The sequence below is a fragment of the Protopterus annectens genome, chromosome 11.part0 (genome assembly GCF_019279795.1).
Source record: "Protopterus annectens isolate FY-2018-M chromosome 11.part0, PAN1.0, whole genome shotgun sequence".
In the NCBI taxonomy this organism is placed as follows: Eukaryota; Metazoa; Chordata; order Ceratodontiformes; family Protopteridae; genus Protopterus; species Protopterus annectens.
This window is the reverse complement of record NC_056745.1, coordinates 302,738,050-302,755,010: the sequence shown is the minus strand read 5'-3', so window position 1 is coordinate 302,755,010 and position 16,961 is coordinate 302,738,050. Positions and strand designations below refer to the sequence as shown.

At 35.6% G+C, this 16,961-nt stretch overlaps 1 protein-coding gene across 1 annotated transcript in view; it reads right to left on the bottom strand.

The window, feature by feature from the left end:
- LOC122814936 (CUB and sushi domain-containing protein 3-like) overlaps window positions 1-16,961 on the bottom strand; it is an 811,796-nt gene that overhangs the window by 662,686 nt on the left and 132,149 nt on the right. Inside the window, exon 3 of the mRNA XM_044087197.1 lies at window positions 16,069-16,242. Coding sequence (XP_043943132.1) covers window positions 16,069-16,242 — 174 coding nt within the window. The remainder of the gene's footprint in view (window positions 1-16,068; window positions 16,243-16,961) is intronic.

Sequence of the window (16,961 nt, the reverse complement as noted above, 5' to 3'; positions counted from 1 at the left end):
TCACCAAAACATCCAAAAATGTAATGGATTCCCGATTATAGGTAATAGTGAATTGTATTCCCCATATATTGTCATTCAGGTATTCCATAAATTCCTGAAGGTATGGAATATCCGATCTCCACACCATCCAGCAATCATCCAAATATCTGCGCCAGATGTCAATTTCCGGCAAAAACAAATTATGTGTATCATCATAGATCATAATTTGTTCAATATAGGCCATAAACAGATCAGCATAAATAGGGGCAAAGGATGCCCCCATAGCTGTACCTCTGATCTGTAGATAACAATCCTGGTTGTAGAAAAAAACATTCTTAGTCAAAACATGCTCAGTAAGATTCAACAAGAGGGTATTGAAACCAGGTTGATATAATTTAGATTCATTGAGCCAAAATTCAATAGCATCAAGTCCACCCCAATGTGGAATATTAGTGTAAAGTGAACTTACGTCCAAGGTACATAGTAACCAATCTGTCTCCAACTGCATATCATTTATAATACTCAGAAATTGAGTGGTATCCTGAATACGTGATCTTACATATAGTAGCAATGGCTTTAAATGCATAGTTAGGAATTCAGAAAGAGGTTCAGTGATCGACCCCATGCCTGATACAATCGGCCTTCCAGGTGGATGTAAAAGGTCCTTATGTATTTTTGGCAGAAAGTAAATATATTGTCTAGTAGGATCATTAATAGTTAGATGATGACATGTTTTCTTGTCAATAATACCATTTTCAACAGCAGAATTCAAAAAGTCATCAATATCCTTTTTGAAAACCAAGGTAGGGTCCAGTGGCATTTTAGTATAGTATTTAGCATCATTAAGTTGTCTGTGTGCTTCAATATCATAAGCACACCAATCTAACACTACCACTGCCCCTCCTTTGTCTGCATTGATAATGACTAAATCTTTATTATTTGCAAGTTCCTCTAGACAGGCTTTTTCACCATCAGTGATATTATTAGGCATAGGTCTCTCATAGTTGTGCTTAAAATGTAACTCATTAAGTACACTTCTCAAAAAGAGGTTAACAGCTGGATGCATAGGAGGAGTAAAGTTCGAAGCATGATATTTGAAACCTTCATGTTGTAAATGTGCAGTGTCTCCTTGTTCCTGGAAAAACAATTTTAAATTAATAAGTCTACAAAATGAAAATAGGTCATTAGTAAATGAATCTTCTGGAACAAAAAAGCCAGGAATGAAGGATAAACCTTTATTTAACAGAGATATCTGTTCATCTGATAGTGTAGTACTAGAAATGTTACATACATTATTTATTTTTTGGTTAGTATCTCCAACAGATTTTGCAGACTGGTAACTTTTTCGGTGCTTCCTGCCCCCCCTCCTCCTCCTGCCCCTGTGTTCCCTAAAGGGGATACATAGTTTTTACGCTTTGGGGTAGGGGAGTCCATGGTGGACTGTGTGTCAGTATCCGTACCAGATGAGGTTTCCAAATCAGTGGACTCAGTATTATTACTATACCCTTTTAATATGGAGCGTGGACGTTTCCTTTTGGATTTAGAAACTTGTTTCTTAGCATTCTGTCCTTCCTGAAATCGGACATGTCTGACATTCTTGAACGGTTGTCCCTTATCATAATCAGAAATGTCACGAGAGAATTTTTTAAGTTTTCTTTCTTTTAAGATAGTATCAAAAGTCAACAGTTCAGTACTCAATTTTGATAGTAAAGCCGGAAAAAAAGTTTCATTTTGGTATTGATTACATTCCTCAATCAAATTCAAAACTATGGTAGTTTCACTCTCAATGATTCTAGTATAATGCTCCGATAAAGCTTTAACAAACTTCATCGAGCATTCTTGTTGTATAAGATTCCACTCAGAGAGTAAATTATCATCAGGACTCGCCACCAATGGCTGTATTTTCACTCTGAGACCCCTAGGGCAGATGCCCTTAGCCAAATATGCCTTTAATAATTTGTGGTGCCGAACCTGGGAGGAACAGTGAATAGTATTCATAAAGAAGTGTGACACCTAGGAGGAATAGTGAACAGTATTCAAAAAGAAGTGTGACACCTAGGAGGAAGAGTGAATAGTATTCATAAAGAGGTGTGACACCTAGGAGGAATAGTGAATAGTACTCATAAAGAAGTGTGACACCTAGGAGGAATAGTGAATAGTATTCATAAAGAAGTGTGACACCTAGGAGGAATAGTGAATAGTACTCATAAAGAAGTGTGACACCTAGGAGGAAGAGTGAATATTGAAGTGCAAGGGTGATAATATGCAAACAGAAAAGAATAAGGCAAAGTCTAAGACGAAGCATTATGCACATTCAGTAAGTGATAACGATATGCAAATAGCATGGAACAGAATGGAATATTTACAAAAGTAAGATAATACATGAGTTAAAAAAACAAAACAAAGAATGAGGGACATGATAAAAAACTCAAAATTAATTTCAAAAGGGAGAAGGAAAATGTATCTTCTTTTTAGGTAAGCAAGTAAAATATAATGTGACTAAAATGTCAGCTATGTTGAATAAAGGTCAAATTACACATATTAAACATAGCTTATTTGGTGATGACGTCATAGGATATATGAGTTATAAAAAATGAAAGAAGAAAAAGTAGAAGATGAAGAAGGGAAACTTTTATTTGTTATAGTTTGAATAAATGTAATGTAACGGGATGTTATCTAACGAGTTCTACAAATAAACTATGAAGTTCCTAAAGGGAAAAAAGACAGAACATCTTATATTAATGAAATGTGTATGTAAGATATTGGTGAAAATAGTGAAATCACAAGTTAAAGTAATATTGGTGTCTGCTGATGGAATATAGAGAAAGAAAGTTAAAAATAATTTTGACTAAAGAAGTCTTGGGTGCTATTAAGAGAAAGAAAGAACAGAAAACTGGTAACATGATGCTAAAATGACTTGTGACTGGGTATGGCAAAAGCAATTGTCTAAAATATTACACTGGAATGGATTTTATTTGGAAATATATGTTGGGAAAGCAATTTAGATGTTAACACATCAAGAAATTTAATTCTAAACATAAATACTTATAATAGAAAAATGTGACAAATTAACTACACGTTGCATTTGTAACTTTCTTTTGTAATCAGTAGTCAGTCATTAACATCATAATAAAATTAATTCTGATATAGCATACACACACACGCACACACACACACACACACACACACACCACACTCAAACATATATATATATATATATACATATACTTATGGACATATATGTGTGTGTGTGTGTGTGTAGATATATATATATATATATATATATAGAGAAATATACACACACACACACACACACACACACACACACACACACATATGTATCTCTATAGACCTACTAAAGTTAATCAAATCTTCAGTAAATCAACACGTCAAACATCATAAAAAAATCAACACCACAAACCACATGCTCTGAAAAATAATTTTGGATCATGCAAAACAGAAGCAACATTGTTTGAACAAGGGAACGACCCTGGTACCTTCTCTACCTTCTGCTTCTTAAATCTACCAACTCGAGACTGCATAATATTGAGGAAGGGCATATTCCACAACACTTGAATTATAGCCGTCTTACACCAATGTTGAACAGCTATCCTGTTGAGCAAATTAAGCAGGCAGGAAATCTGCTGACATTAGCACCAATCAACAGATTTACTCACACATACACACGCAGACACACACATAGATAGATGAGAAATTGGCTACTGCTTCCTTAAATGTCTGCCGCAGTTCAAAAGCACGAGAACATCCTCAGTACAGAATACTGTGTATAAGTCAGTCATGAACTCTTAATTGTAATTAACCATGGTGTGCCATTTCCTAGTCACAAGGCATTCAAGAATTTAATTTCTCATCTGGAAAATAATCTGGAAAGAAGACCCTGGAAGCATGGAATATGTTGACTCAGTCAGGACTAACTTGTGTAGTGCACCAAAAGGACAATCGGTGACAGACATCTGGAATTCAGACCTGGACAACATCTTGAGACAGCATTTTTTCCTTGAAAGGCTGTGTGAACATTGTAAAGATACCACAAATTACTGTTTCATGGAATTGCAATTCAAAAAACTGTGCTTGCTTTAATTTTGGTACTGAAATGCAAAAAAATGCTGTAATATTCATTGTATTTTTAAACCGAGAATTCAAGAGGAACTGCTATTTAGTTTCTTGACTGGATGTTTACTACAAACTTTTGTCTTTATATAACTTAGTGTCTCCAGCATTGTTTGGGATTTATTGGTGTGTGTGTGTGTATGTGTATATATATATATATATATATATATATATATATATATATATATATATATATATATATATATATATATATATATATATATATATATATATATATATATATATCTATATATATATATATATATATATATATATATATATATATATATATATATATATATATATATATATATATAGATAGATACATACAGATTCACTTTAGAACATCGAGCGCCCATAAAACTGAAATTCAAAACAGTAAGACCAAAATCTTGAAAATTCAAAACACTGGAAACTCAAAACATTGAATCCCATAACATTGAAAAAACATAGGAAAGCAGCATGTACTATATTCCAGCACAAATACATACAGAAACAAATAAAAAAACAAGCCATATTATACTTCTTCAAATATAAGCAAGGGGCAAGCCCCCATGCAACCCCCATGTGGGGACAAGCCACCCATACCCCATGCTACTTATATATATCAACTCTGAGATCCCACTACACTACACTAAGATGTGTTATGTTATAGTAGCAAGTAAGAAGGGAACATAACTGAGGTTACTTATGAAACTCCGGTAAGTTTTGCAGAGATATATAGTAATGTGTAATGTTTTAACAGTGAAGTAGTGTTTGTAAGAGAAGGTTAAGGACAGTTTTTTACAATTTAAACAGGCAGCTGTGAAGCATGGAATGGTATGTTTGCCATTTTGTTCTGTGTAGTGCGATCTCGGAGTTGATATATTTAAGTAGCAGGGCGTGTGCGGGGCCCCCTGCTTATATTTAGAGAAGTCTAATATGGTTTGTTTTTTATTTGTTTCTGTATGTAGTTGTGCTGGTATATATTAGATGTTGGTGCCCTATGTTTTTTCAATGTTATGAGATTCAATGTTTTGAGTTTTCAGTGTTTTGAATTTTCAAGATTTGGGTTTCAGTGTTTTGAATTTCAGTGTTATGGGCTTTCGATGTTCTAAAGTGAATCCATACACACACACACACACACACACACACACACACACACACACACACACAATACATATACACTAAATATATCTACTCTATGCATATATGTATATATATATATATATATGTATATATATATATATATATATATATATATATATATATATATAGAGAGAGAGATAGATAGATAGATATGCATGAGCTGACATTTATATCACAAGCTTGACAATCAAATATATGAACCTAGAATGTCTGGGCAGTACATCTTTGAAGCATACCATGACTGTCAGCTAATATTTGTTTGATGCACAGGCTCAAAGTATATCTCTCTTGTTCACAAGCAATAAAGAAATAAACATAAGTTAACTGTTAAAGGAATAGCAAGTGTCAAGATACATCAAAAACTTCAATGAATATACCAAACTGAGTAGATAATATGGGAGGGGGCTGCTTCTTTTTTTTATAGGAAGGAAATACACAATGCACTATCCTGGTCCATTAGAGAAACCCAAGAATCTGACACTGTCAAATAGGTGAGCTGTGATCAGTCTTTGAAAAAAGCCAAGCTTTTCTAGAAAAACTGAAGCCTGATGACACAGGGAGATTCTTGTAACAAATACTGAAACAGTGAAAACTATATTTTTTTACTCTATTCAAATGCAACTTGGAAGACTGGAAGGGAAACTATAATGTTACCTCCAATTTTGCAGCCGTGTTCCTTAAAGATATAGGAAATAAGTAACTACCCCAGCATAGCCACTCAGTCAGCTTTTAGGTTTGTCATACTGAAAATATTAGAGCTAAAAAACAAGGGCATAAGGCTAGGCTCCTTATAGTCCTCATAGATCAATAGCCTAGTAAGTACCTAAGGACCTATGAATCTATAGCAGCACTGGAGAATACATATGAGTGTTACATTACAAAGTATTATGAGCAAAGACAGTGTGTAAAAACTGAAGCAAACCAATATAAACAACTGTTGGAGATATTCTTAGATGATGCAGTGAAGCAAATCATTTTGCTAAAAATTATTCAACTAGACTTTGGAATCTAAGCGAGAGAGAGAGAGAGTTTGCATGCACATTTGTGCAAATTGGAAGTACAAGTCTGGCAAAGCAAAAGTAGCAAAGGCCATCATTTGATCTCTAGTAGCAGACAAAGGAAGACAAAACATTTTGGGTGCTGCAAGCTGCTCACTTTAAGGGATTACTCTGGAATGCAGCATTATAAGGCAGTATGAGAATTGTGGGGCCATGTCATGAGCTAAGGTGCTTGAAAAATTCTGCAAAGTACATGCTAGGTCTGTAAACATTTCATTATGCAACAACTTTAAAAGAATGTGTTGCTTAACAAAGGTGCAATATTGAAATGTTGCAACTTTTAAGTAAGAAAACAGCGTTCTGAAATTGAATTCAGTTTCAGCGAGGTCCATCAACACAGTATTTTAAACCCTGAACTGGTGACATTTGGCCCAGATAAAGAAGCTGCAGGAGTATAACTGCAACCTTAGTTAGTCTGTTTAATATGTCCCAGTTTCCTTTACTGCAAAAATGTGTCCATAATGAGAGGGAGACATGAGACACTTGAATCCATCAGTACCTAAGCTTCACTTTATCAATTTCAAGGGAAGTTGGAATGTGGAAGGAAACAATGAAAAGACCTGGAAAATGGGACATAATGATCAAAGTCTTGCTAAAATCTTTATGTTTACAGGATTTGAAGGGATATTTTAGAGCTATACTGTTAAGAATCTTATACATAACACAAGCAGAACGCTACAATTCAAAGTGGAAAGGGATATAATGAAGCAGGGGGGGATTCAATAAATAAGTAAGGAGTGGGATTTTGGATGCATATCCTTAAAAGGAATAACAAAATTCATATAGCATAGTTTCTCTAATTGGAAAACACCAGGCCCAGATGCAGTAATTAACTTTTGTTTAAAAGCATTAACATCTTTGCATGAAGATTTAGCCATGAGCAAGTACTATTTATATGCGCAACCTGAAGAGACACCAACCTGGCTAACAACATAGAAAAACAATGCTCCTACTTAAGAGTGAACCTGCAAGCTACCCTAAAAATTATAGACCAATAACTTGCCTTCTGACAACATATAAACTATACATGGGAATTGATGCTGACAGAATTTATAGTCATTTAGAAGAAAACTCAATTATGGCAGTAGAACAAAAGGGCAATAAAAGAAAGTCATATGGAACAAAGGATCATTTGTTGTTAAATAAAGTCATAGTGTAGAACTGTAAAAAGGGGAAGAATCTAAGTATGGCATGGATTGACTACAAAAAAGCAATTGATAGTATCTTACATGCATGGATAAAAGAGTGCTTAAAAATGTATAAGATACACCCTACACTGATCGACTACATTGCAGTGACCATGAAACAGTGGCAGACCACTTTGCAATTAAGCTATGATAAAGGGCAAATTATTATCCCGGGGATAAAAATTCAAAAGGGGATATTGCAGGGTGCCTCTCTGTCACCATTTCTATTCTACCTTGCCCTTAACCCATTAAGCTGTTTACTTAGCAGCTTAGGCCATGGCCATAATTTGGCTCCTAAAAAACAGCAAAGTATAAAGACTTCTCATCTTCTCTTTGTCGATTATTTAAAACTGTATAGCTCATCAGATGAGGAACTGAAAGCACAACTGCAGGTTGTCAAAACTTTTTCAGATGATATAAGAATGTCATTTGATCTTGATAAATGTGAAAAAGCAACCTTTAAAACAGGAAAACCTGCAGTATCAAGAAAACATCAGTTTAGGACAAGAATGCGATATAGAAGAACTTGAGCAAGAGGAGAGTGTATAAATATTTGGGAATTGATGAAGGATCAGCAATAAAACATGAACAATAGCGAGTAAAACTTAGTAAGGAATACTTTAGAAGACTTAAATTAATCCTGAAAATAGTGCTGATATCTAAGAGCAAAATCCAAGCTACAAACCAATTTGCTCTTCCTGTCCTATCTTACAGTCTTGGAGTGATTGACTGGCCTCAAAACATGTTGGATAGATTAGATAGGAAAACAAGAAGGATGCTTCATGCTCGCCAAATGATTTATAAAAATCAGTGTGTACCACGATTATATATTCCCCATTCTGAAGGAGGGATGGACCTCCATGAAACTGATTATATGTATAGATCCTCAATCATGAGACTCCACATATATCTGCTGACCTCACAAGACTCAAGCGCTGTGAAAGTTTTGAAACACGGAGAGAATAAATCTAAGAGGACTTCTCTGCTTAATCTAACAGAAGAGTATCGGTTTCAAGCAAGAATGGAAATCAAACCAGAAGTAAATAAAAGTCAGGCAGCAACTGAATGTGCCAAAAACAGAAGAAAGAATATAAGGTAAAGGACCAGATGAGTAGGCAAGAAATGTGGAAAATGCATAAATATAGTTGCAAGCATAGAAAACATTTGGAGGAACCTCATGTTGATCAGGAGCGAATGCAGGAATGGATAAGGAGAGGCGATTTCAAACCATGAGATGAAAGCTTAATATTAGTGGCCCAAGATAGTGGGCTATGTACATGTTGATTTACAAAGTCCATTGAAAATGTGGGAGAAACAGACAAATGTAGGTTTTGTAAAACCTAATTGGAAACAGTCGTACACCTCATTGGTGGTTGTGGCATACTAATGGCAGAAGGGCTATATACCGAAAGGCATGATAATGTGGCAAGACAGTTGAACTGGGGATTTTGTAAACATTATGGCACTGAAGTGGCTGAAAAACACTGGAAACACGAGCCACAAAGCATCATAGAAAATTAAGTTTATATCATATGGGATCACCCGTTATCGACAGTTCGAAAGGTAGATGCTAAAAAAACAGATATAGTGGTGCATAAAAAGAAGACAAAAGTAGCATTGATCATTGAAATTATCACACCCAATGACTACAGTGTGTTCTGAACAGACACAAAGTCATAAAATATCAGGATCTGCAGGCAGAAATCAGAGCAATGTGGAAGAAAGATACCGAGACAGTTCCAATAGTAGTAGGAGCAACGGGTCTTATAAAAAAGAATCTACATTTGTATTTAGATATGTTACCAATCCATGTAACCCCATACGAATTGCAGAAGGAGTCATTACTGGGTACATTGTGGGTGCTGTGAGGAGCACTACTGGCTGACATTAAAGAGTGAAACAATACAAATTTCATCAACTGTAATCATACTTTGACTTAGGAATGTGGTCTGCACCAATTATGGTATTAGAAACACAAACGATTTAGAGAAAAAAATATTTTATTCATAAAGCAGCAGAAAGTATACTAACAACTAAGCCAACACAGAAATGGAGAAAAGAGATTCTGCCACTAGGGATGACTACAATTAGGGGTACAGAGAATAGGCAAGAAAGGGCTGGAATTTACTGGAGTTATCTGCCAAATAAAACAGGGTACAGGGAACAAATAATTAGAGAGGCAAAGGTAACAGAATGAAAAGAGGCCAAGAAGACATTTGCAGTGCAGGTTAACGATTTCCTTCCCTATCAGAGACTGATATCACAGTATAGGCAAAGAGAAGGAAACAGTGGAATCCTAAGTGAACGACATACACTGGTTAAGTTTTTAGATGAATCTAGAAATAAAGCTGCTGTTAAAAAAGGGATAAATAATAGGGCATATAAAATACTGCATGATAACTATATGAATCAAGCAGAGGAGGTCAGAAAAGATTAGGAAGAGAGATTAAGTGAGCAATTCACAAAGCGACAATGGGAGGACATATGCATGACTCCTTAATATACACTAAAGTCTAGAAGATTTAGGGTTTTTGCCTGGAAGTGTTTACATAGCTACTTTTATACCCCAAGCAGACTTCAAATAATTGTTTAGCAGGTAGATAACATATATTGAAGGTGTAATAGAGAAGAAAGATGTACTTGGAAGTATATGTTTTCAGAGTATAATGAGTTAACAGACATTAAAAATTCCCTGCATCTTCAGAGTATAATTGGTTGACAGACTTTAAAAATTCCCTGCAGAGTACTCTGTCAGGGATACTGGGCAAGCAAATGAGTGTAACTAAGGAAATTACCTTTTGAGCTAGGATACAGGATATGAATTGTCTAGACATTGTAACACCATGTTAAGTTTAATTCTGATGATTCCCATAAAAGCAATTACTATAAAATGGAAATCAAGGTCTAAACCAACCATACTTGAAGAAATGAATCTTGTAACAGAGATAAAAGAATATAAAGTGGGATCTTAAGAAAAGGGTAGGAGTAAATTACTTAGAAAAAATGGAGATTGTGAGAACAATGCATGCAGAAGAACGTTTTTGAGGAGGAATGAGGCTTAAGAGAAGGGTAGAATTGAACAATTTATGTAATTCCGGTTTGATAATATTGTATAGAACAATATATGTGATGCATAATATTTGTAAACCTGAACTTGCTAATATGGTTTGATTACTTTTATACAAATGTATGTTTGCCTATATCACAAGTGACAATTCAATAGAGGTGTTTTTTTTACAAAGAAAAGTCTTGGGAAAGTCCAGCTCAGAGACAGAGAAGAAACATTATCTCTTCTTACAGAATCAGATACAGACTATGTAGGGTTCATCTCCCACTATCTAAGTGACCAATTCAGAAACCCCAACCTCAGCAAAAAAAAAAAAAAAAAAAGAAAAGGTTTTCTTCCCTTCTGGGCACTTTAGTGAGGAAAAAGGGGAAACTCCCTGCAAACTAAAGTTTATTCCCTTTTAACTGACTTGCATTTGGATTTATTGGTCTACATGAGGCCTATATATACAGAATGTCAATGGCAATACATCTTTGAGAAGAAGCTTTTATAATCAGCTAGTGTCTTATTATCAAATCAAGCTTATTAAAATGTCCCAGTCTTCAATCATATGACTTACCCTAAGCACACAACATATTTGTGTCTTATGGAGACAGATTTTACCTACATACCTCACATTTTTTGAAAAAAAAAAGAAGTCTTATTCATAGCAAACTTAAAAGAACTAACAGTGACAAAAAAGGACACCGAGCATAATGCCAATAGCAGTCAAACAGGATATTAAGACTGTTCTTTTTCTTTTTTTCTTTCTTTACTTTTTTGCAAAACTGAAGATCTTAATAGCCAAAAACTAAAAATAAACAAGGTAACAAAAAATGCAGACAAGGCAGTGACTCGGGGGAGCAACAATTAAGAAGAAAACACATGGAACTGGCTAAATAAAATTAGCTTTAATCAAACCATCAAATGTTGTGCAGAATCAAATGAAGGGAATAGCAAAGCTGCTCCAAAAGCAACCAAAGTAACAAAAAAACTAAAGTAAACTCTACAGAATAAAAAAAACTACTTAAATACACAGCAGATTAAGTGATCATCATATTAATGGAGATATCAGAGATTTGACTAAAAACATGAAAATAGTATTAGGTCTGTTACAGCAGGCCAAGAATATAAGTTAGCATCTGAAACTAAGGACAATTACAAATCCATCTTTAGTAATGAAAGGAAGATAATAAATAACACACAACAGTACTCTGAACTTACTGATAATAGCATCACCTACTCTGATCTAGTAGACCTTGTCAATATACTAGCAAATTCACTGCTAACTGTAACCCACAGATGACTATCCAAAGCCCAGTTATCCCTGAATCTCTCAGACTACTCATCATCACTTAAGGACATGCACTGAAGGTGCTGTCCTAGAATAAAAATAATTTCTCCATGAGACATGACAATATTATTGGTTGTTTAATCTTCTTCTTCTTCTTTCGGCTTTTTCCCGGTTAGGGGTCGCCACAGCGGATCGCCTTGTCCGCACATTGAATGGCAGTGGAGTTTTACGGTGTCGAGTTGCCAGCCCGGCGCCCAACCTTCCACAGAAGGCACACTCACACGCACACCTAGGGCCAATTTAGAGTGTCCAATCCACCTGCAGCATGTCTTTGGGATGTGGGAGGAAACCGAAGCACCCAGAGGAAACCCACGCGACCACAGGGAGGACATGCAGACTCCGCACAGAAGGCACCCCAGCCGAGGATCGAACCGGGGAACCTCTTGCTGTGAGGCGGCAATGCTAACCACTGCACCACCGTGGCCGCCCATTATTGGTTGTTTAATAAAGAATATTAAACAAGTCCTGGCAGAGCCACTCTTTCAACTGTTTAACCTGAGTTTAGCAGCTAGCTTTGTCCCTGAGGTTTGTACACAGCAGTAGTGACATCATTCCAAAAGGGTGGCCTCACCACTGATCCCAGAAATTACAGGCCTATCAGCTTGATGAGTCTCATATGCAAAGCCACAGAGCATATCATAAATTATGTTATTAACTATGGCATTAAAAATCTCATCAGGCTAGACCTACAGCAGTCTGGCTTTGTCAAGGTTAGATCTACTGAATCTGGTTACCATCATTGTAAGGGCAGTACAGGCTGTGGACAGTGTCATGCTGTCTACTTGGCATATCTTGACCTGTCCAAGGCATTTGACATGTTCCTCAATGCTAGTGTAGTTAGTATGCTGAATGCATCACAAACAGATCCCTGTGTAGTAAGATGGATAGCAAATTGGATAAAAGATAGAACCAACACATTGCAGGTATGTGTGGCACGTGCCTACTATGAAAGTGACCAGCAATGTCCTGCAAGGGTCAGTGCTGCAACCTTTTTTGTTCAACATTTACCTCTCTCACCTTTAGACCATGAATTAAGTGAGCAGACTACTGTAAATTGGGAGCCATAGTTAAGTCCTCCTATGACAACTAAGCTTATCCACAAGAACATACACTCCTAAATACATTGTGCAGTAAAATCATCATTTTATTTTATTTATTATTTTACATCTGTTCACCAGGAGTGTCCGACTGGGCCAGCAGCCCTTTTTCAGGAGGCCCAAGGAGAAAAGCTCCGGAACAAAATTTTTATAATTTTTTAACAAAATTTTAACAAATACAGAAATGACTAATTACTAATCATCATGTATCAATACAGAAATTACAATACAGGGATGGTTGCTAGACTTACCATCAAGTGATTATGTAATGCTCAAGTTAGAAACAAGAAGTATAAATGCAACATGGAAGTCTGAGATTAACAATATACTGTGGACATTGAATACAATAGTACAAAATACTGTTTGTAATACAATAACATATCAATATCAGTTGTTTTTCTTTACAGAATCCTAGTATTATAAAAAAGGAAATATATAGAGGAGAATGGAAGTAAGAAACAGAAAAGGCTATAAGAGAAGGAAAGAGAACTGTAGTAGTAGTAGGGTTCAGTGGGCGGGAGTAGGTTACAAATACTAAGGGACAGATCAAGTGCTTAAATTAAATGCTAAGATGGGAAATATCAGATTTGGTAAATAGCCCCCACCCTAGCATAAAACACAGACAACAAACATAATTTCTCACTCCAAAATGAGAATATTCTTAAAGGTCTGCGACTGGGTTGATAATTCCTTCACCTTTGATCATCCTGTAACAACACTGGCATTATACATAGTGCAGCTAATTCCCAAAGGAATATCATCTTGAATTAAAGAGGTCATTGTCCACTTATATTCACTGATTAGGACAATCATTAAATTCAGTGGCTCTCTCTGGGATGTACCCTGCAAGGAATTTCAAACAACTAAGAAAACACAGAGATTTTAACTAAGAAGATCAGTAGCTTAAAAACTCTAAGCTACCGGAAAAGACTGGAAACTTTATTTAGCATCTTATGGACTTCTATGCCATTATGGACTCAGTGATGTTGGATCCCTTTCTTGTATCTCTATCTCTATGAGTCAAATAGCATCACAAATACCTGAACCATGGATCTAAATTTCCATCAGCAAATAAATAAACCACAGTAGAGCAGATATGTTAATTATAGAGTACTCACCCCACCTCTGAAATAGATTCCTGCAGCAAGTCAGGCAGCAAGATGCATCATCATCATCCCTCAAACTGGAACTGGATGAATGGATGAGTACCCAAATTCACCCATAGTCTGACTGGCCTAGGCCTCCTACAATAGGAAAGTATGGTCTCAGAGTGGCTGAGTGCTGGCAAGATGTGATTCAAGACTTAGTAGCCTTGAAAAACCTTAGGCCATTTTAGTCGGGATTATGTTAGTTTATGGAAATTTTATTCTGTCAAAATACATATGGTTGTGACAACATGATCACCTTCTTAAAATACTGAAAATCAACATATAAATAGAAACAGAATTGCATGGAGATTGCAGTACAGTGAGGATCACAGATTGTGGCCTTTTCTCCACTGAAGTGCAATCTTTGACTTAGTACAGTAAACTCTCAAGCCACAAGAACTGGAACTTAGACTGAGAACAAGAGGCATTGATTTCTGATGAAGTCTAATGAAGCAAGTGGAAAATAAACTGTCTATGCTAAAATTTGTGTCTCTTGTTCTCAGACTAAGTTTCAGTTCTTGTGGCTTGTTGTGATATTCTGGTAGTTTTAGTCTGTTTTTGTGGTCTAACAGTAAACTCTCAGTTAACCAGAACTCAAGTAACTAGAAAAAAAATCAAAGAAATACATTACAATTTTCATGTGTTGCACTTTCTGTTTTCGCCCTCAGAAAAATACCTTACCTTTTAAAAGTTTTAGAGTTTTAAAAGGAAGATAGGAATACATTCCCTCTCTCCCCAACCTAAAAACAAGCCAGACCAAACAAGTAGTATGTGGTATAGTATTAGTCAGGCCTATTTTAATAGTTACTCTCAAGCAGCCAGAAACTAAAGTTATCTGGCATCTACCAGTCCCCATGGGTGCCAGTTAACTGAGAGTTTACTGTATATAAAGTTAGCAGGGGATATAAGGGATGCAGTGGGGTTTGCCTTCCTGCAGGAATTCCATTTCCATTTTTTTAGTTAGTTTTTGATATTTTAAGTTGTCAATCATGTAATATCAACCATATGAATATCAACAAAGTAAAATTTCAATAAACTAACATAATCCTACTTTAGTCATATAAACACAATGAGCAGCAAACACGTTCTGATGAAAGATGATGATATGTATGTTAATATGGGTAAGATGAATGGGGCCGATGCCTGGGAAGAATTTATCTAGCGCTGAGCAGACTAAAAGCTGGATGAAACAAACCATGCAACATCTGTTGTCTGCTTTTTCTAGGCATACTAATAATGGAGTATTAAGCTGTTTACCAGCTTTCACTCTGAGGGTCAATTCTTCTCTTCTGCATTTTATTTTATAGAGACATTTACATGTGTCCTCCAGGTCACAGGTAAAAAGGGCTGAGATGACTAGCCCAACAACTCTTCTTTCATGTGCACAAAAATTTAAATTACCTTACAGTTTAGTAATCTAATTGATCTCACCATTATGTCATCCATTTATGAAAATAAATACTGCTACACCAGTTTGCTACCACAGCTTTTATAACCACCACCCAAGGTACAGCAGCCATAGAATGCTAATAATAAAGTAAGAAGATGCACTGGAAAGATGCCCCACATATGGCAGGGCTGGTGCTCCTGTTATTGCTGTCTATTTGTAGAAAGCTGCTACCACTGTGGGAACTGATAAAGCCACGCTGTTTGTACTCAAAGTATCAAGACAATAGTTGTGTGCCTGTGTGCATGAGCAGATGCTGTCTAGGGGATGGTGATAAAGACATCATAATCATAGTGAAACCAACACTAATAGCTAAGAAAAAAATTGCTCATAACCTGGGAGTGGATGTGGTCTGACATTTGAAGGCTTGAACAACTATTTTCCAAAAAAGAAAGTTTGGAACTGGAGAGTATAATTACAACCCCAATCACCAAAATTGAATTCCGGCCCTTGGTATTCATTTAGTTAATGTTTAATATGTGTTTGCCAATACCTATGCATCTTGGTGCAGATCCACTCCAAGTTCCATCAGCCTGGCATATTCTGGTATTCGATCCCACTAAGATAAACGGCAAATTACAAGTGAAGGACACTTCAGACTGGAAGATAAAACTTTTCCCTTCTCTTCTTCCTTCTGCGGGAATTCCTGGATCACCACAAAATTTTGCTGTAGGAATGCAAACAAAATAGGTTACTTTAAGGACTTTAATATTTCTGTGGTATTAAACAACTCAATATATAACACATTTTATTGATTCCACACATTAGTTTTATTGCCAGAAACACCTCGTACAGTTAAAAATAGGAAAAACAGTCTGTATTTTTAAATACTACAAGACATTCATAAATTGTAAATAAACTGTTTAGAAAGCTTATACAATATGTGTTATTTCCATAAATTAATAAAATATCAGGAAAATACAGAAAATGTCTGAAAACTGGTAACACTAACATATTTTGACTGACATGTTAACGTCACCAGTACAAGTCAAGCATTTTCAAAAGTAGCATATGATTTATAATCATGAAAATGCATTTTCACTGCATTGTTTTTTTTTTTTTTACTGATATCTGTCATTTTGATTTGTGTTTTCACACTGTACACAATCACCGCAAATTGACAAAAGTATTTCACTTGATAGTGTGAAATTATTTTTAGAGCCTGTCACCAGTGCAGCTTTTTGTATCTGTTTGTTTTAATTCCCTTTTTAAAATGCAGTCCAATCAAAATACTTTACAGAGCTATTATTATGTCTTAAGAAAAAATGTTATGCAACAGAAATATGCATCATAAAATTTTATGAAAGGAAAATTCTGCCGTTTGCATAAACTGCACTATGTTCTTATTTTTGAACATAGCATTTTACAAATGGAGTATTCTAAGGT